Source organism: Nothobranchius furzeri, chromosome 3 (genome assembly GCF_043380555.1).
Source record: "Nothobranchius furzeri strain GRZ-AD chromosome 3, NfurGRZ-RIMD1, whole genome shotgun sequence".
Taxonomy (NCBI): domain Eukaryota; kingdom Metazoa; phylum Chordata; class Actinopteri; order Cyprinodontiformes; family Nothobranchiidae; genus Nothobranchius; species Nothobranchius furzeri.
In genome coordinates, this window is record NC_091743.1 from 45,054,331 (window position 1) to 45,079,802 (window position 25,472).

General features: G+C 39.6%; 1 protein-coding gene across 7 annotated transcripts in view; it reads right to left on the minus strand.

Moving 5' to 3' along the window:
• itpr1b (inositol 1,4,5-trisphosphate receptor, type 1b) overlaps window positions 1–25,472 on the minus strand; it is a 206,723-nt gene that overhangs the window by 11,560 nt on the left and 169,691 nt on the right. For all 7 annotated transcript variants that reach the window (XM_054748811.2, XM_015959905.3, XM_054748785.2 and 4 more), the window contains 9 exons: window positions 23,931–24,162; window positions 19,366–19,488; window positions 13,077–13,252; window positions 12,818–12,982; window positions 12,441–12,630; window positions 10,565–10,657; window positions 8,425–8,570; window positions 5,564–5,729; window positions 4,459–4,619 (listed from right to left, as the gene is read on the minus strand). In XM_054748811.2, coding sequence (XP_054604786.2) covers window positions 4,459–4,619; window positions 5,564–5,729; window positions 8,425–8,570; window positions 10,565–10,657; window positions 12,441–12,630; window positions 12,818–12,982; window positions 13,077–13,252; window positions 19,366–19,488; window positions 23,931–24,162 — 1,452 coding nt within the window. The remainder of the gene's footprint in view (window positions 1–4,458; window positions 4,620–5,563; window positions 5,730–8,424; window positions 8,571–10,564; window positions 10,658–12,440; window positions 12,631–12,817; window positions 12,983–13,076; window positions 13,253–19,365; window positions 19,489–23,930; window positions 24,163–25,472) is intronic.

A 25,472-nucleotide genomic window follows, 5' to 3' on the forward strand; every position in this document is an offset into this window, starting at 1 on the left:
ACCTTTTGATGATATTCTAATTTACTGGCCAGCACCTGTATAAATGAAAGCACTTCCAGTAAACTGATGAATGCAACACAAATTAAGACTTTACAACGTGCCGGTTCTATGGAAATGACGGAAGTATGAAGTACATTTTTCATTATTAAAACCTCACGGGCCATGACTGAGAAACAGGATGCTGTGTGGTTAAAACAGCAACAGAAAACGTCACAGTCATGCCACAAGCCACCTGATACAGCTCACTCAATCTACAAATATTCAAATACAAACCAAAAAAGAGAAAAAAACCTCACGTCTAAAAATGCTAAAACTTTTTTTTTGTTTTGTTTGGCTTTAGCAAACAGTTAGCCACAGAGACAGAAAGCAACTTCAAAGAGCAGAGGCGTATTTCAGTGTCAGGCAAAATAAGAAATAGGCCAATGAGTTTAAACAATGCATCATGTTTTTACACTTTAGATTTGACATTTCACCCAGAGCCCTAAACCATTGACGTCAGTCCCAGTCATTGTCAGAGTAGTGTGACGTCTACACCCCCTTCTGCATTATTGCTTCTTCAGTAGCGTAAAAAAAAAAAAATTGAAATGTAAACTGAAGAGATATAAAAACAACTGTGATTGATTTACGTTAAAGTGCATAAATTTAGCCTTATTGCACAAAAATGTGTTTATCCAAGTGTTTTTCCCAACAAAAAAATAAACTGCTCCAAAATGAAAATTTTATTTCAAACTTTGATAATTCCTGAGTTCAGTCAGTCAAAACTCAGCTGAGAGGTTTTAGAAATAATGAGAAATTAGTTTAAAAAGAGCTAATACCGTAATTTCCAGACTATAGAGCGCAAATCAATATAAGCCGCACCAACAAAAAAAAAGGTTTTCTACACACACATCGCACTCAAATACAAGCCACTGCGCAGCAGCCACATGCAGGTCTCCGGCGCACAGCGCATATACGGCCATAACATAAGATAATTAGACAGAAAGACGCTACACGGAGGTTTTTCATAGTTGTTTTAATTCAACAAAACGAATTTTAAATACGGGTGAACGTGCCTGCAATTTTAGAAAAGAAAACAGCACTGATAGCATTCATATGAATAAACATTTTGTCCCTATTCTAGTTTGTTTCCAAGAGGAATTGTCTTTGAAAAGGAATCCAAGACTCATGATTGGCTGGTCATTGATGGCCTGTCATTGGTTCTCTGGGAAGGAAGCTAGAATAGGGACAAAATGTTTTCTACTTGTAGACTTGAGTTTTGTAACTGTAGACTGAGATGTGTGTTTTGAGAGTTGTGATTTGAAACTTGTACATTGACTGTTTTCTGCAACTTACAAAATTAAAGTTTCATGTTGCGTACCAAATGTTATGCGTTACAAAACGAGAATTACAAGTTACAAAATGGAAGTTACATGTTACAAAAAAAGAATTGCATGCTACAAAAAAAAATGGAGATGCTGCATGTGAGAGTGATGCAGAGGAAGACTTTTCTCTACCCACAGCACAAACAGAGCTGCTTGAGTCATGCTAAAGCACATTTGGATAAGCTAGCTTTGGGATAAGGTGCTGTGGACTGATGAAACTAAAGTGGATACCTTCAGCCAGAGTCCAGACTCTCATTGGAAGCTATAGTAAGTGTTAAGAGGCTGCTATTTCTGCAAAAGGAGGATCTGCTAAATTGAGTTAATTTAGTTTTTGTAGTAACCAAATTTTATGCACCCACCTAATTTTGTTTAAATAATTATTGCACACTTTCTGTAAATCCTATAAACTTTGTTTCACTTCTCAAATATATGTCTCCTATATGATATACGGTATTTAAAATTGTATTGTAACAACCAACTATTTACACAGGAAAATCATGAAGATTAACAACGCTTCCCAAACTTTTGCATCCCACTGAACATAAAACAACAACCATGAGTTTTTAAATTCATCCTGAAATAGAAATTTCCAAACAGATTAGCAATGGCTTCAAAACGTTTTTGTACGTCAATAATATTTTTTTTTTCTCTCCCTTAAAAAGAGCAACACTAATGTCACAATATTTAAGGTAGGCGGGGAATGTAATGTTTAGCTAGCAGGCTAATGCAGAGCGAACATGTCTGTGGTTTGGACGTATTTTAAACCAGACAGCGGAGGCAGAGCAACATCCTCTTGTGACAAGTGGGCACTTAACGTGGTGGAAAAGTCACTACGAACACTCCAAATCTGATACGTCACCTTAAAAACAAGCATATTTCTCTTTCGGCTTTTCCCTTCAGGCGTCATCACAGTGCAGCATTTATCTCTATTATGTCCTAGTCCACTAATACAAAATACATACCATAAACTCCCAGTTCACTGCAGCAACTCAGACAAAAACACAGAAACAGCTAACATTGAAACAAACATCAATAATCAAAGATAAATTGGTAATGGACAGAGAAACATTGTATTTCGCTCTCTCCTGTAGCGTCTGAGGCGTGGTGTGAGTTACGGGTGGTAAGAGAAAAGTGAGCCTGCTGTGCCTGCCCAGTAACGGGAATGCTAATCGCTTATGATAGCCAAATATTGAGGGAGTAAACAATTAAAAACATGAGCAATGTACTTCCATAATGTGTGCTTTTTTTGGTAGATAAACTAAGGAAATGACGTACAGTAAAAAATACACAAATGACAACAAAACAATTTGGAAGTGTTCTTTTTTCTTCTCATATTAATGCACTGCCGAAGTATAGGATCAGCACTCTGAATCAGCAGATGCTCAACATGAAATGACTCGGATCAGGAGGAAAAAATGTGATCAGAGTATCTTCAATTCTAATGTTAACAGCACCCCTGGTCGATCTCTACTATATTTATTATATTCACTATTTTTCATTTTACTGTTAATATTCTGTTCAAGTTTTTTTTTTACATAAGTCTTATTCTCAGCTCTTTGTCTTGTGCAGGGACATTTTCTCACATATATTTTGCACAATTCTTGAATTTTTTTACCTTCTGTATCACTTTTTGGGTCAGCTGGCAAAAACATGTCTAACGTATCTAAATGCTTCATAAATGTGCTTTATGAAAGAAGCTTTTGACTCTCAGACTAATTGATGACGAGATTCTGCATGAAACTGCTGCATGTGAGGAACTAATGCTTAGGAGTATGGGGTCAGAGGAAAGGTCATCAGGGTCTACTCTAAGCCTGAAAGCTGGTCTTCAAAATCAACTCGACAAACTCAGTTTGGCTCCACTGGGTGTAAGGTTAATGAGAAAGAGACCATGGGGTTTAGCCTAAATCAGGTGATTCCTCACAAGACCGCAGCAGAACATGACAAAAGACAAGAAAGTGGGCTAAATCTAATAATAAACTGTTAGAAACTGACAGCAGCTGAAGTGCGTCAAGGAAGGAACCACTTCACAAAACGGGGCTTTCCTTTGGCAGTTGGAATGTTCTCTAATATTTCACATGCCACAAATCTGATTTTACCATCTAAATAAATGTTTCTTCTGCTTTTCACTCATAATGACAGACTTCAACAGATGACTTTTTTTGTATTTGTAGCAGCAAAGATTTCAACATCGAAGAGAAACAAAAGAAAACTTATAAAAATTTGAGAAGTTTCCATTATTGTAAAGGTCTGCTTGGATGTAAGGTACCCAAAATTTGTGTGTGCTTTATTATTAAAGGTAGGTACAGATGCTTTGGATTAATTAAACGTGCAATACCAAACACATCTCTATGTTTTCTATTCACAAATCAAACTGAAGAGATCGTTTCGAGATTATATAATTAACTTTGCGTTTAGAGAAATAAGAAGTTGAAAACGTTTCTGTGCATTTTCATTTGAAGACAGACTGAAATAATCAAAGGTTGAAGTGAGAGTCAGATTGAGTTCTTCAGAGGAATGATTCAACCTTTAACTCAGCTGCAGCTGTTGGTGATAAATTGTAAAAATCGTTTGCGTAGGGTCAAATTTTTGGTGAGTTGCAGGGCCTAGCTGTTGTGGTGGTGGGACTTTAACAAGAAAAATGTTTGCAACAACTTTCCTTTCAAAATAGCCGCACAGTTCTCCAACTTGTTCATTTGCAACCCCTCCTCAACTTTGTTTCAGCAAGACAAAGTGCAAGAAAAGTGAGAGAACTTTGGGTGGGGTTGGAGACTAAAATGCAAACAATATGAGACACAATTAAAGCATTTTGTGTCTAAATAAGTCCAAAGAAATGACACAACAGTTGAACAAATATCCAAATTTGCTTGCAATAATGTCAGAAAGCCCATGTGGTCAGCCATGTGGAACACTTCTTGTATGAGCACAGTGGGATGGGATGTTTTTCTTTTTTGTTCTGAGGAAAAATACTTCATAGGCAGAATCAAGTCTGTCTTGGAAATTTACTAAGAATTGACACAAATGCAAACACAAGGGAGTTTCAGAGGAAAAGCTTGGACGGTTAAGGGGAAACAATGCATGCGCATGATCACATCCTTACCCGGATCATTTCTGCCACATAGCTTTCTGGTCCGGTGAATTCAGTGGAGTCCTTCACCTTCACCAGGACGATGAAGAACAAGTAGTGCCACATGTTGTGCTCAACTTTGATGTGTTCTTCAAAAGTAACAGTCTTGTTGTCAAACTTGTCTCTCTCCAGACCTACAAAAGGACAAACAAAACCCCCATACACCCCAAACACACACACACACACACACACACACACACACACACACACACACACACACACACACACACACACACACACACACACACACACACACACACACACACACACACACACACACACACACACACACACACACACACACACACACACACCAAATAAACATGATCTCATTTCTTAGGAAGAGTGAAGAAATATGCCTTGTTGCAAGATGACATAATTGCTCTTGTGACCTAAATGAGGGTGGCTGAGAAAATAAGAGGAAATGGGTCATGCGGGAATGGACAGATGAAGCATCAGAGGTCAGCGGTGCTCGGAGTGGGCTTCATCTTTGCTGCTTACTGTATTTACACTCAATCCCAGTAAAGATTATTCTAAAGAGTAATGAGCATCAAGAGTTTTCCAGCTCAAATCCGACCACTGATGATTATTCAGAATAAATGTGAATCAGTGACTGCGTGTGTGTGTGTACAGTCTAATGTGGTCAAGCTTCATATGAAAACAGGAAGAAACACTCCTCCACAGCAACACCTCCAGTGACTAACCATTCATTCTGGGAAGAGGAGGCGTTCTGTGTGTTTTTTTGTTACACAGAAAAACAGCCCTGATGTGAATCTGCCGCACAGACAAGAGTATGCTCAGAGCAGGCCGCTCTTTATATTACTCGACTCAGGCCCTGAGCAACGTGGCACTGAGTGATAGACTCCAACCAAACTAAAGGGCATACTTAAAAAATGAAAAAATTCACCAAAGAGTACAATTGCGTGGTGATAAAAAGGCAGGAAAAGACGCAACAAAGATCATGAATTCCCACAGGGAAGGTTGTAAAGTAGCATAATTAGTAGATTATAAACCAACAGATAAATAAAAAAACACACTAAAAAACAAACTTGTAATATTAATAAATGCATTTCCCCACCGCAAATAAAACATGTTGTCTTCAGGATTTCTTCTTTCTTCTGTTTCTCGCTCCTCAGGTCGGCAAACGTGTCAATGATGACACCAAAGATGAGATTGAGGACAATAATTATGACCATGAAAAAGAAGAGCAGGTCATAGATGACTCTGGCTGCAAACAAAGGTTCCTGTGGAGGTCATGAGAGGAAAACATGTGAGTTTCATGCTCAGTTATAATGAGTTTGTGCCAGAATCCTCAATGAGGTGCTTGATCTCAGTGCAGCTCGTGATACTGGACCACAATCTCCTTCTAGACAGGCTCATAAAGTGGGTGGAGCTATCAGGTACAGTCCATAGTTGGTTCAGACAGGGGTTATGTTGTTTCGATTACTGATCTAAAATCTAAGCAGATCACCATAACATATGGGGTCCCCCAAGGTTTTATTCTTGGACCACTGCTCTTCAAGCTCTACATGCTCCTCCTGGGTCAGGTCAAATACAATAAAATTACCTATCATAGTTATGCAATGACACCCAGATCTATCTAGCTCTACCACCTAGTAACTGTGGTCCCCTAGACTGACTCTGTCAGTGTTTGAAACAAGTTAATGACTGGATGCAATCAAACTTCCTCCAGTTAAACAAAGACAAGACTGAAGTTATCGTCTTTATTTCTCTGGATCCAAGCTGAGCAACAGCCTCCATCGTATACTTCTTATTTCCAAAGACCCAGGTTAGAAATCTTGGTGTCATAATTGATTCAGACCTGAGCTTCACTCGTCACATTAAGGCTATCAGCGTTTTATCATCTTCATCACACAGCACGACTCAGAGGTCTCATGTCCAGACAGGACCCAGAGAAACTCATTCATGTGTTCATCCACAGCAGGTTGGACTATTGCAGTAGTCTATTGACTGGTCTTCCTGAAAAAGTTGTGAAGCAACTGCAGCTTATTCAGAATGCTGCTGCTAGAGTCTCAACGAGAACCAAGAGATCCGAGCACATCACTCCTGTTCTTAAATCTCTACACTGGTTACCAGTAAACAACAGAATCCATTTCAAGGTTTATGAATCACTAGTAGGCCAACTTTTAAATGAAAATTAAAAATGTATTTATTTATCTGCCTTTAGTGCTTCTTATATGCTGCACCTTCAGCACTGTAACTAATCAGTCTTAAATGTAGCCTGTTTTTCTTTATCAAAATGCAACTTTAAAATTGATTTTTAAAAATATTGTTTAGTTTTGTCAAGTTCATTAAAAATGTGATGCTAAAATGTACTGTTTTATGTTTTTGTTGCTCTTCTGCACCTGAAAAGCCTCTGTGTTTGAAGTGTGCTATATAAATAAAGCTGCCTTCCCTACAAGAATATTGAAGTCACTTCCAAACAGAGCTGTGACTCAAATTTCTATTAAAAACATGGATTTTACCAACAAACAAATAAGTAAATCCAAAAAAACCAAATAATATTTTAAAGGTTTTTGTAGAAAACTAAAAGTGTGTAGCTGAAAGGCGTCAGCTTTCATGGATCTAGGTTACATAATGTTTTATTTATTTTCTGTTTTAGTGGTTGCATCAGCAAATCGCTTCCCTGTTGATAGTTTTCAGAAGCCTCCCTGAGTCCATGTAGTGATTTCTACTGCTGAATAATGTCAGACTTTTAATACAGCGCCGCCCGCGGGAGTGAAGGTCATACTTCATCCTGATCGCAAGATTCCTGCAAACAATTCTCTTTTTGATGAAATTTCTTTGTTTCTTCACTGTACACAGAGTAAATAGAGATTGTTTTTACCTTTAGCGACTCGGGGCTTGCAAGCTCTATTTACTCTGTGTATAGTGAAGAATCAGATAAGGAGCACAGAACAAACCTAAGAAAGATGCTTAAAAAATGACTCTTTTGGTTTTGGATTTCAACTCTACCCAGGAGTGACTATTACTTAGAAATTAGTTATTAATAAATAAAATCACATTATTTTTAAATGAATTTGATCTAGTAAACAGTTAACAAAATGAAAAATCGTGCTGTAAGATTTTTTTTAATTTTACGAACAGAAAAATAAGCAGATGAAGGCTTCGATGTCTGATTATTACCGTTTATGAGTTATTAATAACCTGTTTCCTTTGATATATTTGACTGAATCTCATTAGAATTTGAGTATTTGGATAAACTGGTAAAAGTAAAGTAAAAAGCAAACAAGCAGACTTCTGAAAAAGTGTGGACAAGGAGCTATTATCTAGTGTCACATTAACAAGTCATGTGTCAGACATGAGCAGACATGACTGAAATCAATACAGAAAATGTGAAAGATGTTAATCTAAAGGAGGTTTATATTAGATATAGGAGTCATCCCCTCACTTTTGGATCAAGCCTCACATTAAACTAGCCTGTGACGGAGTGCATGCTTGTCTTCATCCTGCATGAGCTAATTTAGTTATTTCTGGAATGCCCGAGGTTATGACAGTCGCTGACCTTCCAGCGGAGCACGTCTCTCACGCCCGTCTTCAGGCAAACTGCAGCTGTTGTTTCAGTTCTCACCAAACAATTCTTCTGCAGGATTCAAACCAACTAAAAGCTCCATCTTTCACTAACTAGATCAGATTTGTCCCGTACATTTGAAGATCAAAGAAAACTGAATGATGTTTATTTTTTATCATCTCATCTCAACATAAAAGACATCTCTGAGATCTGTCAGTGTTCTTGGTTAGCTTTAATTTAATTCAGCTTAATGTAATCTCAGAGTGTGGGGTATGAGTACGTGCAAGAATGTTTTACGTGTGTTTCTAAAAAGAAGAGGACATCTCATTTAGCCCTCAACTAAACCTTGTTTTATCACATTCTTGTGATCTTCCATGCGACTATTTCCTCTGTTGTTGCTTCTGTACCTCTTTGGATGGCTTCCGCAGGACGTCCCCTACACCTCCTCCACTCCTGAGGCCGTGACTCAGTACTGTGACAATGCACATGAGTAAGGAATCACACGTTCGCTCTTTGTCCTCAATCACCACTGACGGCTGGACAGCAACAGAAGCTACGGAAACAACAAAAGATCATCTTGCGACTTCTCTGATCTGCGTCGCCATGTTCAGTCGGCGTAAAAGCAGGAAGTAACCATGGCAACAGATTCAAGAAAATTCAACATATTCCTTCAAATCAAGTGTGTGTATTTGAGAAAGCATCTCGGCAACTGCCACACTACCTTTTAGCTAAACTATGACAAAGTTAGACATTTTTAGCTTTGCTGTGACAGCCATTTTTAGCCTTGGTCAGCTGAAGATGTTCATCTAAAGATTACTTTGAGTGTTTTATGAAATTCATTCAGTGGTTTGAGACACTTTGCTAACAGGCAAAATTGAGCCCAGTAGCAAAGTGACTTAATGACACATTGTATGATCAAAATGTCCCAGAGCTAGTAAAACACATTGTTTTTAAAAATCAGAAGGCTGGAGCACTCAGGTGAGCCAAGGTTTATTAGGTGTGAGTAAAACTCACAAAAACACACCCAGTGTCGAAACGAAAAGTTTCCCTTTTTTACTCGCACCTACTAAACCTTGGCTCGCCCGAGTGCTCCAGCATTCCCATTTTGTATTCTTAGTATCCGCCTGCTGGGCAGCACTGATTTGTGAGTGGGTGATGCAGAGGGCTCCATTCTTTACACCGTGTTTTAACTCAATATGTGTTCAATTAAAATTGTGGCTGCTTTTGTTACTGTTAATGTTGATTCGTATAGCAATCATCTTGGAACCAACTCCAAAAGAGTCACATCAATCACACTCGCGCGCACACACACACTTTCAGCTGCCATCTGTGTATGTGTGTGTGTAAGTGGACTTTGGGACTAAAATCTTCTCATTGGTTTGTGGACGTAACTCCACCACAGGTGCTGCGTCGACTTAATACTAGTGGGAATTTTCTCACTAATGACATGATCTCTATCAAGCTAGAAAGAAATGACAGACTTGGAAGCTTAGACAAGGTCAGGGGTCAAGCAGCTTGAGGATTAGATCTGCTTGACTGATCAGTTTTAAGATCAGGCTGAATGGGGCTTTTTCCGTCGAGATCAGTCATTTGCGAGAACGTATTGTTTGGAGTTAGAGGCATTCTGCTCCATCACTGAGTGGACCCATTAGTCTGCCTGTACCTTATGGGTTTAATCATTGACCTTTGAACTTTAGCCCCCTACAGACCACGAGGAGTCTAAACCCTTGGTGTTTCACCTAGTTCTACCAGAGCCAGCAGTTTGTTCAACACCAACTGATCACACAGCTGAGTAGGCCATAAAGTCCTTCACATAAAAAACATACAAGCACAAACACATGGAGAGCAGCCATGAGAACACAGTCACACATAAACACTCAGGAATCTGACACAGGCACAAACATGTGGATTGAGGCCCTGTCCACACGTAGCTGGGGATCTGCCAAAACGTAGATATTTTTCTACGTTTTGGCCTGTCATCCACTCGAAAACTGAGTTTTTTCACACGAAAACGGATCTTTTTAAAAACTCCGGCCAAAGTGAAGATCTGCGTTTTCTCCGTTTCGGGTGTCTGCGTGTGGACGGACAAAACCGGAGTTTTAAGGTCCGCAACGTCACTTTCCGCGACAAAAAATGCTGACATCACGTGTGCGACCTGTGCTTACACTAGCCGACAGCATGGATGCCCTCAGAGCTGCGCTCGCTTTATCAATTGTCCAAGCGCTTTTTGCTCGTTTGTTTTTGCAAGAGGAATTACTGCTCCTTGCAGAAGACCACAGGAAGACGAAAAGTTACGCTGACTGGATACAATTTGGGGGAACACTGCCGCCTACAGGTCTGGCATGTCCTTAACAACGTATTTATCCGGGTACGTGTGGACAGAGTTTCTTTTTTTTAAACGAGGTGGTGTGGATGCAAGTTTTTGGAGGGGCGGATATTCGTTTAAAAAAACCCCGGCTACGTGTGGACTAGGCCTCAAACTTAAAAGCGCCTTCTCACGTTCACTTTCTCACTCAAATTATTTTGTCTTTTACTTTGTTAACCTACCCTCCACTACAGCTTCTGCAGAGCAGTTTTCTCCACTTTCTTTCTGACATGCTCCACCAGAGAAGAGCTCTCCCACCATGCTGGCTCCATGTTCTGCTCAGTGAGAACACAAAACAAACAAGATTACATTTTTTTTACAGTTCAACTACAGAAACACACGCACAAGGATGTTTATTAATGAATGCTTAAACAGCACAACACCTGCCATATATGTTAGCTACACTAACTGGCCACTAATGAGGCAATCCCATGGCAGCAACGCATTTAGCTGTAATGAAGATACATTTCTGAAGTTCATTAAATTTATACATTTAGGAACAAACCTCAAAAATGTTATTATTACATGTTTCTGAACAGTTAACATTTAGTTCTCTGAACAACTTCAATTTGGAAAAACAAAGATTAGTTCTAATAGGATTAATGAGCTAATGACTAGTCTAAATGGTAAATGGCATGCATTTATATAAGACCTTCCAGAGTCCTACAACTCCCACAGTAGGGCTGGTTGATCACACTGGGTGATCACAATTTTTTTTATTTATTTTTTGTTTTGTTCGATCGCAGTGATCATCTATGAGACTAATTTCTCAATCAAACATGGTGTGAATTGTGTGGTACTAGGAGGCAGTAATGCTCCTTGCATGTTGGTTGCCCGTCACCATTAAATGAAAAGATCAAGTGTGTGAGGTGGGATGGGTTGGCGGGGGTGGGGGGCAACATTCAGATTCCACTTTCCCTGCTCTACTACTCACAAAAAGAAGATAGACCCGTTTCCACATTCTACTTAAATTTTGTTGTGCGTCTTCATTTCACCGGCCGGCCTGAAAAAGACCATTTTTGGAGTGCTTGAGTGGGAGTATTAACTCAGAATTACCAGGTAAAGTCGTTAAGCTGGACTTGTGGTTAACTCATGCTGATTGATTGTAACTCAGTAGGAAATGGCATCCAACATGTTTTCAAATTGGTTCCAATGTTAATGTCCTACCGAGGTGTCTGTTCTCTGTTAGCCATTTAGCTAAGGGAGCAAGGAGACATGCAAGGTGCCTCATTGTCTTCTCTTAGTTAAAAATTTCCCAGAATACAGCACAGTATTTTCAAAAGGAGGGTGGATCAGGAGCCAGCAGCTTCTTCGGGGGCAAATTTCTAGTTTGAATGTAAGTTAACTAATTGTAGCTATCGCCCTTATATCTAAAATGTTTTTATCTTTTATAACCAAAGCAGTTATCTTTGGTTGGTTAGTTGCTTAGTAGTGGCTTTGGTGGCTAGCAGGAAGTAACTGTACTAAGCAAGTAAATGCTTGCTTAGTATGAGAATTGCTGTAAAGTCAATGACACTAGTCAGTGACTTGATGCAATTTGCTGGGTTCCTCATATAGGAAACCTTTTACTGATTGGCTTAATGATCTGACCTGTATTGGAATGTTTACTGTGTGAAGTGCCTTGAGACGACTTTTGTCGTGATTTGGCGCTATATAAATAAACTTGAATTGAATTGAACTCGCTTACATATTTAATTAAACCAATGTATACACAATAAAAAAGTAAAAGGCTCATGTATGTATGAAATATAACTGTTCCATTTAACAGTCTTCTTTGTCCAAGGAAGGACTGTGTCCTCATAAGCATCACGTCTTATCATTTTTAAAAATCCTGGACATACAGACATGGGCAAAATTATGTCTGTAAGAGTCATTAATTTTCGTAAAGTACATTTTCAGTTTACCGCCCAGCCCTACTTCTCAAGTTTCTCTAAACTGAGGTTGTTCAAAAAGCTATCAACACCAGATGGTAATTGTAAGATTGTAATTGCTTAAAACGTTTCCACAGAAGAATCACTACAGCAAAGAAAAGAGAAGGAACCTGTATTTCAAACATACCTAGAGTTTTATTGGGTATCCTGTCTACAGCCAAAATGAAGTCATCTTTGAAGAAAATGTAGCCCACAATAGAGAAGAGGTAGACGAGGATGAGGGCCAACACGGCAGTCAGAACGATAGAGCGTCCATTACGGGTGACACTCTTTATCACATTCAGTAAGGTCTCTTCGCGGTAAACCAGATCAAAGAGCTGGAAGAAAGACAGATTTTTACTTTTGGGTACAATCTCTATGTGAACTGAGCATTATAATGCATGGAAAAGCTTTGTAAAAATGTGCATCAAGACTGTTAAATGTATCTGGATAGCAATGATCAAATTACCAAATTATCTTCAAATGTATATATGTTTTTCATGTTTTTTATGCAAACTCACATACCAGCAGGCTGTAGAAGAAGACATGGACAAAGACCCCTAAGGTGCAGATAATTAGGTAGAGCAGGTGGTACAGGAACTCCACGTCCATGATCATGGCTATGTATCCACGTGTGAAAGTCCCTCTGTTCCCAACGAAGCTCATCAGAAATATCACCTTGTTACATAACTGAGGGACAATACAAACCCCATGGCTATCTGAGTAAATCTATGCAAAAAGTCTGAATGTGACACTGAACATTGATGCACTGAACCATACTTACATTAAAAGACCCAAGAAGAAACAGCGTGGGCTCTAAGCCCACAGAGAAGATGAGACGCAGGATGGTGGAGGCAATCAACGCCCTGATACCATGTGGCTGAGGCAGTACTATAACGATAGCCAGAGACACCAGCATGGCCATCCATAGCAGGGCAGACAGGTGGGGCTCCAGAGTACCTGACGATGCAGTAAATCAGCAATAATCATTTATGTTAAAAAAAATACACAAGAAAAACACAATTCCTCTAAAATAAATGGTCCATATTCTGAGCTCATGAGGTGATATTGTAACAAACTTGTTTATTCCTTTCAGGTCTTCAGATGACAATCTTGACATTTAAAATTGACATACAGATAAAAATTAATGTTGTAAAATAAAATACATTTAAATTAAATATTAATTATTTTACAAGACCACACCTGACAGATACAGTCGCACACAAACACAGTTACACACTCCCTCTCTCATGCTCTTGTTACACCCCTGTAAAAGGGGAATAGAGAAGGAAGCACGCAGACACGCTGTGAGTTCAGCCGTTTCCACTGTATTAATGAATGAGTGGAAGCTCTGCGTTTCCCCTCGCGCCAACTCAGACCTGACTAGTCAATGCCAAACCAGCTAAAAAAGTTTAATAACAAACTCTAGAATAGCAATTGGTCTCCAAAAAATAGATAAAACTGTAAACATAAAAGGCAATACTTAGGCAAATACATTAGAAGCACGTTTTATAAGCAAATTTTGTGTCGTCTTGACAAGGCAGGAATAATCGATCACAGATCACTCAATCTTCAACTGCAGTGCATTTTAACTCTCACTCATGAGCAAAATAGCATTTTAGATAAACTTGTCTTCAAAATTACGAAATATATTTTCAACAAATCACTCATTTCAATAAAGTATGTTTTTAACTAGCTTAACCATGAAATAAATCAAATATTTTTAACCTGTTAATCACGGAATAAAGGCTGTTATTTTTAACTTATTCAGTCTACAACCTCCACACATTTCAGTCTACAACCTCCACACATTTCAGTCTACAACCTCCACACTCTCACATAAACACATACAGCCTAATGACACGAAAAGGTACGTCACACACCCACTCATACTCCCCATACACACTCTACTCACTCTGGCCCCGGCACTGCAGCACAGACGGCACAACGGTTCCTGGACCCCAGAGCTAACCCTGTTCTACTGGGGTAATAATGAGCAGGGCATCCCCGCCCAATGCAAAGAAAGGCAACCCACCACCCCAGACCGTATCCAGATGGCCAGTTCCCACTCCTAGCCTCCATTACCGGGCAGCCAACAGGGAACAGTGGTGTGATAAGACCGCTAGTGTCTCGCTGCCTTCTCCAATGTGGTGGGGGAAAACTCGGGGGGGGGGGGGGGGGGACTACCACTGGGTTTGAATCTGGGACTCTCCACCATTTGACCTTAGAACTGAAGAAGCCTCTCGGATGAGAGGTGAAACGTCTTCAAGCAACTCAAAGAAGTCCAGACGCTTTTGTTTCAAAGCTCCTTAGACTACAATGACCTGGATGACTGAGAACCTTCACAGACATGTTAAAGTACATTCCATTGTTGGGAGGATGGGGCAGTGAAGGCATCATCTGGCCCACATCAGCTGGCACCAGGAGGAAGAAATGTCTGATGATGGGGAGGAATGGCTGGGAGGCCTGAGCCCTCCAGGGAGCCAGCTTCCCCGCTGACCCCTATAGGCACCCACGTTACCAAAATCCAGCCGGGGCATGGAGACCCCAGCTCATCTAGCAAGGGCCCAAATGAGCAACATCGTAGAACCCCACAGAACCCGGGGCCACCAACACAGCCCCATCTCAGCAGAATAACTACTTCTATCCTCCTCAAGCTACCAGGCCCTCACCCAGACCCACCAAAGGGTGGCGCAGTCACCAGGCAGCAACCCAGTGGCTGCCGTCAAGACCTCCCAAGGCCCCACATACTAGCCAGAAGCCCACCCCCCATAGCCACCCAAGCACCACAAGAATGGGGCAACAGCTCCCTGGCAGCGTTAGAGACAGACATGTGGCAAAAACATTCACACAGTGTTGCTGTGAAGATGCCCCAGCATACCCACAGTTTACCACACAGAAGACGGATTAAAGCAAGCTTTTAAAATGAAGAGCAGAGTTATCAAAACAGTCAAACTGAACTTTATCCTGAAGTACACTGAAGTAATTTATTGTGTTGATAGACAGCTCTGTTTGCACTTTCTGTTTGAGTAGCACCCATTGGCTGATCTACAGAACCAGTCACCTGACCTGAAACTCAGGATGTACAGTCTGGACTCATTTGAGGTGTTTGAAGGGAAAAGGTTCCCAATAACAGTTTCACTTTTTTGCTTAAATACTGTTTCAAGTTTTTACTTTAGAATAACCAGTTCAGTGATGGCTCTTCCAAAACCCGTTTGAGATCATGTCTACAGCTGGAGGTCAACAGAACTAAATTATTGCATCCTGGAATGACTCTTTAAGCTCTCATAAGACTGTAACGTGATGAAGGGGCTATTCCTCTGAAGGTTATTTACCTTCTCTCCACAGATGCCTCTGACACTACTAAGCTGCATGAGACTGCCTAGAGGTCATGCATTTGCTTCTAAAACTGCTTTCTTTCCAGCTCAAGAGAAGATTGAAGATAAAGGACTCTTTCCTTTTAATAAATCAAAGAACTCTATTTTTAATAAAGCTAATCAAACAAAGTGTTAGTCAATAATATAATGTTGACCGATCTGTGAAATGACAATGTTATGATTAATGTGCTTTAATAAGTAATATGACTTAATCTAGCTGTACTAGACATGCTGGCTACACATAATGTAAACACATGACACATTGCTTTCACTGATCCAATCAGAACCTTCTTTTCTAAAGCGTGGCATAGTCTCTGTGGTGTTTATAAATCTGCCAACTTTGATTCGACCAGAAATCAAAACATCCAGATTAATAAAACCAGCCCCCACGCCATCTTAGTTCAGTTCTCTGAGTTCTCTACAGTTCACTGCAGTTCACCGCATGCTAAGCGAAGTATCGGACCGGCCATCCGGACTTCCCTTTTAAGCAAAGAACCAACAAGCTGGATAAAATCTGTTGCATTTTACCAACCAGGCAACGGTTCCTTTCAGAATAAAAGCTGAACTCACTGACCCAAAAAATAAAAAGCTTCCGTTTAACGCCTTCACAAAAAGAGATCAGGTTTATCAGACAAATAAAAATCACCAATTCTTCCAGTGACGAGTATGTGACTGTTCTATAAATAAATGGTTATATGTGTGCTACTAAGTGAGATGATTATTACAGCCTAACTTACTTCACACTGGAAGCATCTGCGGTGCGGAACGGCACTGCTTCAAATTACGATCCATTATAGTCTATGAGAGTGATTGAAACCAGCTGCAATGCGGACATTTTCTGGCACGTCCCAGAAGTGGCTGCGCCACGCCGCTAAAAATATTATCGGGTTCCATTTTCGCCTTGTGCTGCTTCTAGGACACAGCATTTGTAGTTTATAATACATGGTCCCCTCATCATAGTTATTCCAGAGGGCACATAAGAGGAATAGGAGTACATGGAGCTGGGTTTTAATTTTAGTATCATTTAGAAACAGTTGTGATTAAAGGTTTTCATATTGAAGAATTTTGTATAACACTACAATGATAAAATTCAAACAGTATGTTATTTATTGTGATATTTATCAAATAATGTTACTGAAGAAAACAAATGTATATTTAGTTGAAGAAGAGATTTAATTTTTAAACAACCAAAAGTATCAAAAACTTGGTAACGTTAAGTACCAGTATAAATCCCTAGGTACCGAGAACTGGTACCGTATCGATTCAAATGTCAAAGGTACCCGTCCCTAGAAAAAGGATGCATTTGCGTCGTCTTTGACAGTGTATGGCCCCATTGACTGGAATCCATAGTGGTATGTCACGTTGTTCAATGTCCAATAGCATGTGAAGACTGAAAGACAACAGTAGATCTCACCTCTCAACTGAACTTTCCCTATGGGTCAGGGCCACACTATACAGTAAAGGCCAAAAGTTTGGACACACCTGTGTTGTCTTTATTTTCATGACCATTTACATTGGTAGATTCTCACTGAAGGCACCAAAACTATGAATGAACGCACGTGGAGTTATGTACTTAACCAAAACAGATGAAATAACTGAAAACATGTTTTATATTCCATTTTCTTCATAATAGCCACCCTTTGCTCTGATTACAGCTTTGCACACTCTTGGCATTCTCTTGATGAGCTTCAAGAGATAGTCACCTGAAATGGTTCCCAGAGGTGTTTAGCACTTGTTGGCCCCTTTGTAAATGGTCATGGTCAATAGAGACAACACACTGAAAGAGAAGGAAGAGACATTTGGCCTGTACTGTATGTTCACTTATATAGGATGGTTTGCCAGGCTAATGAACTCTTGCTAAAATCCAACTGGCTTAGAGAAGAGCTGGTATAAGGCAAGAGCAGGTATAAGGCACAAAGACTATCCAGATTCTTCACAGCGTGATAAATGAATTGACACGTTTGGTCGTGATGTTGTAATATTTAAACAGAGGACAGAGTACTTAACCCAAATTACACATCCAAAGATCCTCATCACATTATGTTTAAGCTCATTTTGGTTGGAGAGGAACTCTTCTATTAAAATAACCCCGCCCCCTGAGAAATCTAACCGAGCCAATCAGCATTGAGCAGGTGTACGTCACACACTGCAACGCTCAGTTTGTCATTAACAACGAAGTCAGTGTCTGAAGCGGAGTTCGCTGCGGCTCTTTCCTCAGTTCTGAATGACTTGGGCATGTCTTTAAAACCACAACAAGAAGCACTAAAAGCCTTTCTTCTAAAAAAGATGTTTGCGTCGTTGCCAGACTCCATTTTTGACATCAGCTAGAAAGAAGTACAGAGTCGCGCCGTACAGTCGGCATTTCCTTTAATTATTATTTTTTTTGATTGGTTATTTTTGAGCTGGCTGGTCCCGCCCCTCATGTGCCTCTCTGCCTGTGAGTAACCAGACTAATTCTCTATGTAGAATTAAACAGGCAGGCAGGCCAGGCTAAGAGGCTCCACCAGTAGTACAGTGCTGTGTTAAAGTTACAAAGTTGTGATGCACTAATAATGAGCCTCACTCTTTGTGGTCCGATCAGACATTCCAGATGCTCTGAAATAAATATTGTTAAACACCGTTAAAACCCATTTTAAAATTAGGAACTGTGATGCTGTTATCCGCTCAGGAGCTTTTATACATGAACCTTTCAGCTGTGGTCAGCTATCATATTGTACATCTCCTGCTCCACCCCTGAACTCAGCAGTTTTCGTTTGTGCAACTCACTCCCATTTCTTGCACAGTAACAGAGTATCAGACACACACTGTGCTCACCACAGTGCATTAAAAACGTGCTTGCAGCTCACATTCAAAAAGATCTGTTGTTTTCCATGATTTAAGAGACTAGGTGAACGAGACCACCTGAATATGTCATGCGCGCTTACTAAATCAAAACAATCTCACTTTTAGAGCATGCACGAGTATCAGAGTATCGTGGTCTATTATGAAGCAAGTGTGTGAACCCCAGGAACCATTTGGCTGAAAATGCAACTAAGCTATAACTAGACGACATTCTGCCTAAAAGTGGTGTTTTTCATCTAAGTTTGTTTTAGATGACACAAGGTCTGCATTTAGTTATAACGGGGACTTAGTGAAGGTTAGCTATGAATTTTCCACATATTTTCCAGATTTTATAACAAACATGCATCAATGGATGAGCACCATTAAAGCCCTACATGAGGCAATTTTTTAATCCCACTTGCACCCATTAAATTTCTTACCATCACTGCCTTCTCCCACAGGCCGTTTCCATCACAAGCCTATTCCCCCACCACATTTGCTCCACCCACAATAATAGATTGAAAAAAGACGCAAGTTACACTGAGGAACACTTATAAGCAAAGAACGTTGCATTTCAGGACAAGCTTTTTCATATATCCGATCTGCTGTACTTTTAGTTTTCAACTCTCCAGTCTAAATTTTATTACCAAGCTCAGTTGTACTCTGTCCAACCAAAAATCTCGAACTGCAGTCTTTTTTGAGCTACTCGCTTCATCCTGCAGCAGTCTTATGACCACTCTGGTCTCCACGAGATATGCATTGACACGAGTGACCCGTGGGAAAACAGCCCCACTACTGGGCTCTACACCACACGTTAACCTCTTTGTGGGTAATGAGATTAAAAAAAACAAAAAGACAAAAATGATGAAGACCAACCTCCACGAAACCCTTCCAGTGGGTAGAAGAAAGCCACAAGGAGGTTCATGAGAACAGCCAGGTTGAAGGAGATGCTACTCCAGAAGGACATGTTCCTGGAGCACCAGTACAGGACGGGCTGGGCTGGAAAACAGAGTGTTAAACAAATCAACAACCATCAAGCTCTTCTGTTCCACGGAGCTGCTGCTTCATCAAGTGTCTCTTCATTGATTCAGATATAAAATAAACACACAGCCGTTTAATAGACAACCACATATACAGTCCCAATCAAAAGATTAAGACCATTTAAAACCCTTATTTTGCATTGCTAGATGAGCTTCAGCATGTAACAAGAAGAAATGGGAGTGGGACGAAACATTTTCTGAGCAGTGATTTATTGAAAACAAAGCTTAAGCTAAAACAAACAGTTTTACAGCTACTTCTACCTTTCTCACTCTCGTTTATTCTTTTTGCATGTTGAAGCACTATTTCAACTAACAAAATCAAATTTTTGTCCATTTTTTTAAGTGGTCTTAATCTGTTAATCAGTAGTGCAAGAAACATGACAGAACGTTTCATAGTTGCAAGCCTTACAGAAAATAGTCTCAAACACTAAAGTTCTGGCTGAGATCCGTTTTCACATTTTAGCAAATTTGGGGGAAAGACAAAACCCAAATGAACTTTTTGGTAGTTTTGTTGTTGATTTAATCAACTCAAGCAGTATAAATGATAACAGAAGATCTAGATGAAAGATCAAATGTCACAATTGTTTTCAGTATAGACACGGTTATGCATATGTGCACAGGTGCGAGCACACATGCACGCATACACACACACACCTGATGTAATAAAGATCTGTGAGCATTTTGCTAATGCTAATGACTAGCTTCTACTAGCAAAGGCATGCTCTGCTCTCTCCTGGTTGCTAAATGAGCACAGCCTTCCTCATTCGCGAGCCAAGGTGGGCGAGTCCATGAATACTAATTTTTCCTGTGGTGTAGAAGAGACTGGATTTTTCTTACCCAATCGTTTTCCTGTCTATTTCCTTTCTGCAGCTAATGCATTCATTAAGAGTTGAAGAAAGTGTTCACATTCAACCTGCAACCCGGAGTGACAGGTCGCATTTCAGAAAGAAAAAGATGATTTTTTTGTGAATGAGAGCTTTAAAGGTTACTACAGTAAAAACCTTATTCTACCCCTAAACAGTATGGAGCTTATTATCAAGGTTCGGAGTGCTGGTGGTTTTATGTCCACACAACAAAAACGTCCAAAACGGGAGCATCAGCCACAGCCTACAGATCTCGGTCAGGAGACATGTTTTGTGGCTAATACTACTTTGAGCCCAGCTTTTCATTAGAAAAGCAGAACTATGGACGGGAACTTTTAGCAACAGAAGTCACTACATTCATGTCAAGTGGTTAGCAGGAGCGGAACAGTATGGCGTCACGCCGTGCCGATTCATTCACATAGGAAACAGGAGGATTTTTTTCACGTGTGTTCTCATCGCAGTCATGCAACGCCCCTCAGACCTGACCATTGGACAAAACACAAAAAGTGCTTTAACAAACAAAAAGCTGAGAATTCAATTCAATTCAAAAATACTTTACTGATCCCAGAGGGAAATTGATTGCTGTAGTAGCTCATAATAATAATAATAATAATAATAAAGTCATCAAAGAGTTATTGTATATTACAATGGCCATAGAAAGACTAAGTTGGGGTGTCAAAAAGAACCTAAAAAAGGAAATTTCTGAACTGCTATTTAATTTAATCTAATATAAACAGGGAACAGTAGGATTTCTCTATTCTGTCTGCTGAACAAACATTTTCAAGTAAGTAAGGACCATTTTTATAGCACCTATCAAAGAAAAGAAAAGCGCTTCACTTACTTAAATAATTTCAATAAAATTTAGACAAAATCTTATGTGAACAATTGCTTTCCTGCTAGAAAACGATCAATTTGGGGTTTGTCTTTAGTTTGTAAAGAAAGAGAATGGAAAACACAAAGCTCCTTTAGCAATATCTATTATTTTGTTTGCAAACAACCTAATGTGTATCACTTTAAACATGGCTGCCATCATTCTTTCCTGAGTATCATCACTGAACAACATATTTTATCAATTAACAAATATATGACAGTAGTATTTACATTCACACGTTCACACACACTTAATTACATATATGATGTGGGCAATATTTTAGGATTCAGTTAGTTCAAAACCCTTTAATTTAATTCTATGAAAATTTCCTCCACATATTTCCCCATCTTTGAGAGGAACTAATTTTAACAATGAGTTTTAAAAATATGGTTCTTCCTTTCATTTTTCCCCAACTTCATTCCAAGTGAATCAGGTTGATTGGTCCATATTTTCCATGCAGATGGCACTTTTTTTTTCACGATCCAACTAAAATCTTCATTTCTGAGAGCAATTTTCTTTCAACTCTCCTGGACTTGTGCTATCTGAATTGTTTCTGTTCACCTTCATAGCCTCTCACTTCGGGGAGTCCCACGTACATTAGTCCCTCAGCTTGCAGCCTGGACTTTGTGGTGGCCGCTCATCCTTTTTAAAGGAAGCAGGAACTGCATTCTGCGAGTGTTATAGTGTTCAGGAGTCCGTACAAAGATGGGTAGAGCATTGGAATGAAAATATTTAGAACAATATGGTGAATCTAGAAAACTAGCATTAAATCAGACAAAAGAGTTTTGAACTAGATGGATCGGTTTTTTTTTTTTTGCCCACCTGATAAATATGGATGTATTTACTTGACTCATCCTCTTGCATCCCTCCAGGGTTTACAATATAGAAAGTGTACCCCTTTAAAACACGGACTCTTACAAATTCTAAATAGTTTGTGTTTTTAAAAGTAAAATAAAATAAAGATTATTTGGGCTGTTAAACAAAAAAACTACAACAACATTGTGTTGTTGAGTCAATCTTTGTCTTTGTTGATCTACACGTTAACCTTATTTAATCGTATGTATTGTCCTTTCTTGATATTTATTTACATTTTAAAATTTAAAAGCAACTTGCTTTTGATTTTCTGTCCAGAAGCGTTTTAATTTATCCTAAAACATCATTTTGATTTACAGATCATATTTTACTGTAAGGTTAGATTTCACCGACAGAGCGATCAATCAGACAGCCTCTGCTTAGAGAGGGATGGAAGAGATGCTGACTTGTGATTTAAAGATCACAAGTCAGCATCTCACAGAGCCACGAATGTCGACCACGAGTTAGCAACAGAGTTGTGAGACAATATGCAAATTGGTAAGTATCGTGCTTTTGTGATGTGTTTTATTCATGACTGGATCGATGGGGCCCATCATAACTGGTTAAACTGCAACATTCAACCAGCTTTTTGTTTTTGTTCTGCCGTGCGGTTATCAACCCCTCCCAGAGTTGTCACCCATTTTCACGCTTCTTACTCGTGGAAACTAAACTGAGCGTGTGAGACTGACTGACTGAGAGCAGTCAACAGAGAGAAAATGGTGTTTTGCAAGTCACAAAGAAATAGCTAAGATTTGGAGATATTTTGGTAATGCTCTCACAAATGCTGTTCATAAAGATACAAGCTTTAACAATGGCTTTATTTACTGTTTGTTTCTGACAGCATTCTCTTTAGGGCTGATTTTTCATCCTGCTGTAACGTTTGATCAGACTCTTTTTACAGTACTTGTGTATTTGCTATATAGGAACAATAAAAAATATAATTTTCTCCTCAGAAATGAGGATTTTATAGCTTTACTCAAAAAGCTGCAACTATTACAATTTTATCTGGTTTCTGCAATAATATTTATAAAGCTACTGTATAATGCTCAGCTGTTAACTGGAATCTACCAAATTCTAGATTTATGCTTCACGTAAAAGTTCGGGTGGTGGCAGTTACAGTCTCCGTCATGGACGTAACTTTGGGGGGGTACAGGGGGGACATGTCCCCCCCCCCCCCACTTTTTCCAAAGTCAAGTTTTGACCCCTGCACTTCTTACCATCCAAAAACAATATTACGCTATATTAAATTGACACTGGTTGAGCTCTAGGACCAAGCGGAAAACAACTGTTTGTGTTGAAGCCTGTTTCCCATTAGAGCATACTGTAAAGATAGCCCCCGTGTCCCCCCCACTTCTAAAGTGAAAATTACGTCCATGGTCTCCGTTAGCAGTGACACAATTTGATTTTCACCAGATGACGTATTTTGATGCAGCAGTTTAGCTCATCTGCTGTCAAATGTACAGTTAACATAAAATCGTCTAATGGGTTTGAGTAAAATTTGCAGTTAAATCTATTAGAAGTTCTAATATATTTAAGTTTATGCGATATTGGAGGGGTAAACAAAACCATCATTGGATGTGGCTGAGCTGGTCAATTATAATGTTTTCAAAAGCAGAAACCACAGTTTGCCATCAACTGTGCTTTATTGTTTTTAATAAAACACACCTAAGCATTTCTCTACCCACAGTAGAGTACGAGGAAAGGGAATTTATTGGTAAATCCATGGCAACAAAAATGCAAAGGGCCAGGAGGGATGCAAAAGGAGGAAGTATAAAACAGGCAGTAGGATATAAAAAGCTGAGGAGTAGAACGTACAGGGAACGGTGTTTGTGTTACCAGTAGCCTCTTGAGAACCTCGCAGCTTCTTCTGCCAATTCATCTCATTGAAGAGGTCCTCAGAGCGCAGGAAGAAGTCATTGATCTTACTGCCTTGTTCATCCCGCTCTGTGGTGTAGTAGACACGCAATTTGGACTCTTGAGTGAGAAACTCGCAGATGTTAGGGACTGGAAATACGATCTGCTCCATGGTGCGATCCAGTCGTACAATCTGAACACAACAAGAGCAACCGTGAGACACTCAGATGCTGTATCGTGCAAATAAACATTCATGTTAAACTAAATCTTATCAACTTTATTTACAAAACACAACTAAGACAACAATGCAGCCCACCACAGTTCAAACCGCTAATGGTCAAAGCAGATCAAAATGAAAGGAATTACAATGGGAAGGGCAACATTAAGTGCATGAAAAATAAAACTAAATTAAAAACTTTAGGAAAATTCAAAGGTGGTCAAAATGTCAATCCATTACACACAATAAAGCCCAGTAGTAACGTGTCTTTGACTCTGAAATCTTTAGGAGGGAATGCACTATAGGCACAGATTAGGATCACTAAAGATGTTGGGTCCTCAGGGCACAAATTCATCTGTGAATTGTCTGCATAGCAGTGAAAATAAATTCTGTTTTAGTTAAGACTAGGAAGCATGGGGGAATCTTGTAAAAGGTAAAAAAAAAACTTGGTCTTAGGATGAATCCCAGAGGAACAAGGACAAAATCTATAGAAGCATAGAATTTATGGTTAAATTCTTGACGCCAGGTTGTTAGACGAGTGGGTGAGTAGAGGGAGGTGGAGTGTACAGTCGGTAAAGACGGCTCTCCCTTGCCCTGCCTCCAACATGCCTCCATCTAAAAGGCTAGGTTATCCAGAGTTATCTCTGTAGTTATGCTGCTATAGGCTTAGACTGCTGGAGGACACACTGACCACTTTCAACACTCAACTACTTTCTTCTATCACTACTCTCCAATTGCATTATTTCTTGTTATTTCAGCTTTTAACATAATGTTTTCTCCCCAGAACAAGCTACACTGGCATTCTGCTGAGGCGTTAAAGCCTCCTGGAAGGAGCCATCGGCTAGCACATTACTGCCAACCACTGAACATTTGCTGGTAGTTAGTTCCTGTTAAGGAGTTTTCCTCTCCGCTGTCGCTGCGTGGTTGCTTAGTATGAGGGTTGCTGTAAAGTCTCTGACTGATGACTTGATGCAATCTGCTGGCTTTCCTTACAATGGGAACTTTTATCTGACCAAATTAACTGAACTCAATTGGAATGTTTACTTTGTGGCCTTGAGATGACTCTTGTCGTGATTTGGCGCTATACTGAATTTTCTAACTTTAATTAAAAATATCTGTCCCCAGAGGGGATTTAGAAATATAATGAGGTAAATGCTGCACTGAGGTCCAGTCAAATAAAAATGACTCATTTACCACTTTCTACAGCAGCAGTGTCCAATCCTGGTTCAGTAGGTCACTACCCTGCATGTTTCTCTGCTGCATCACACCAGAATTCATAGTTCAAG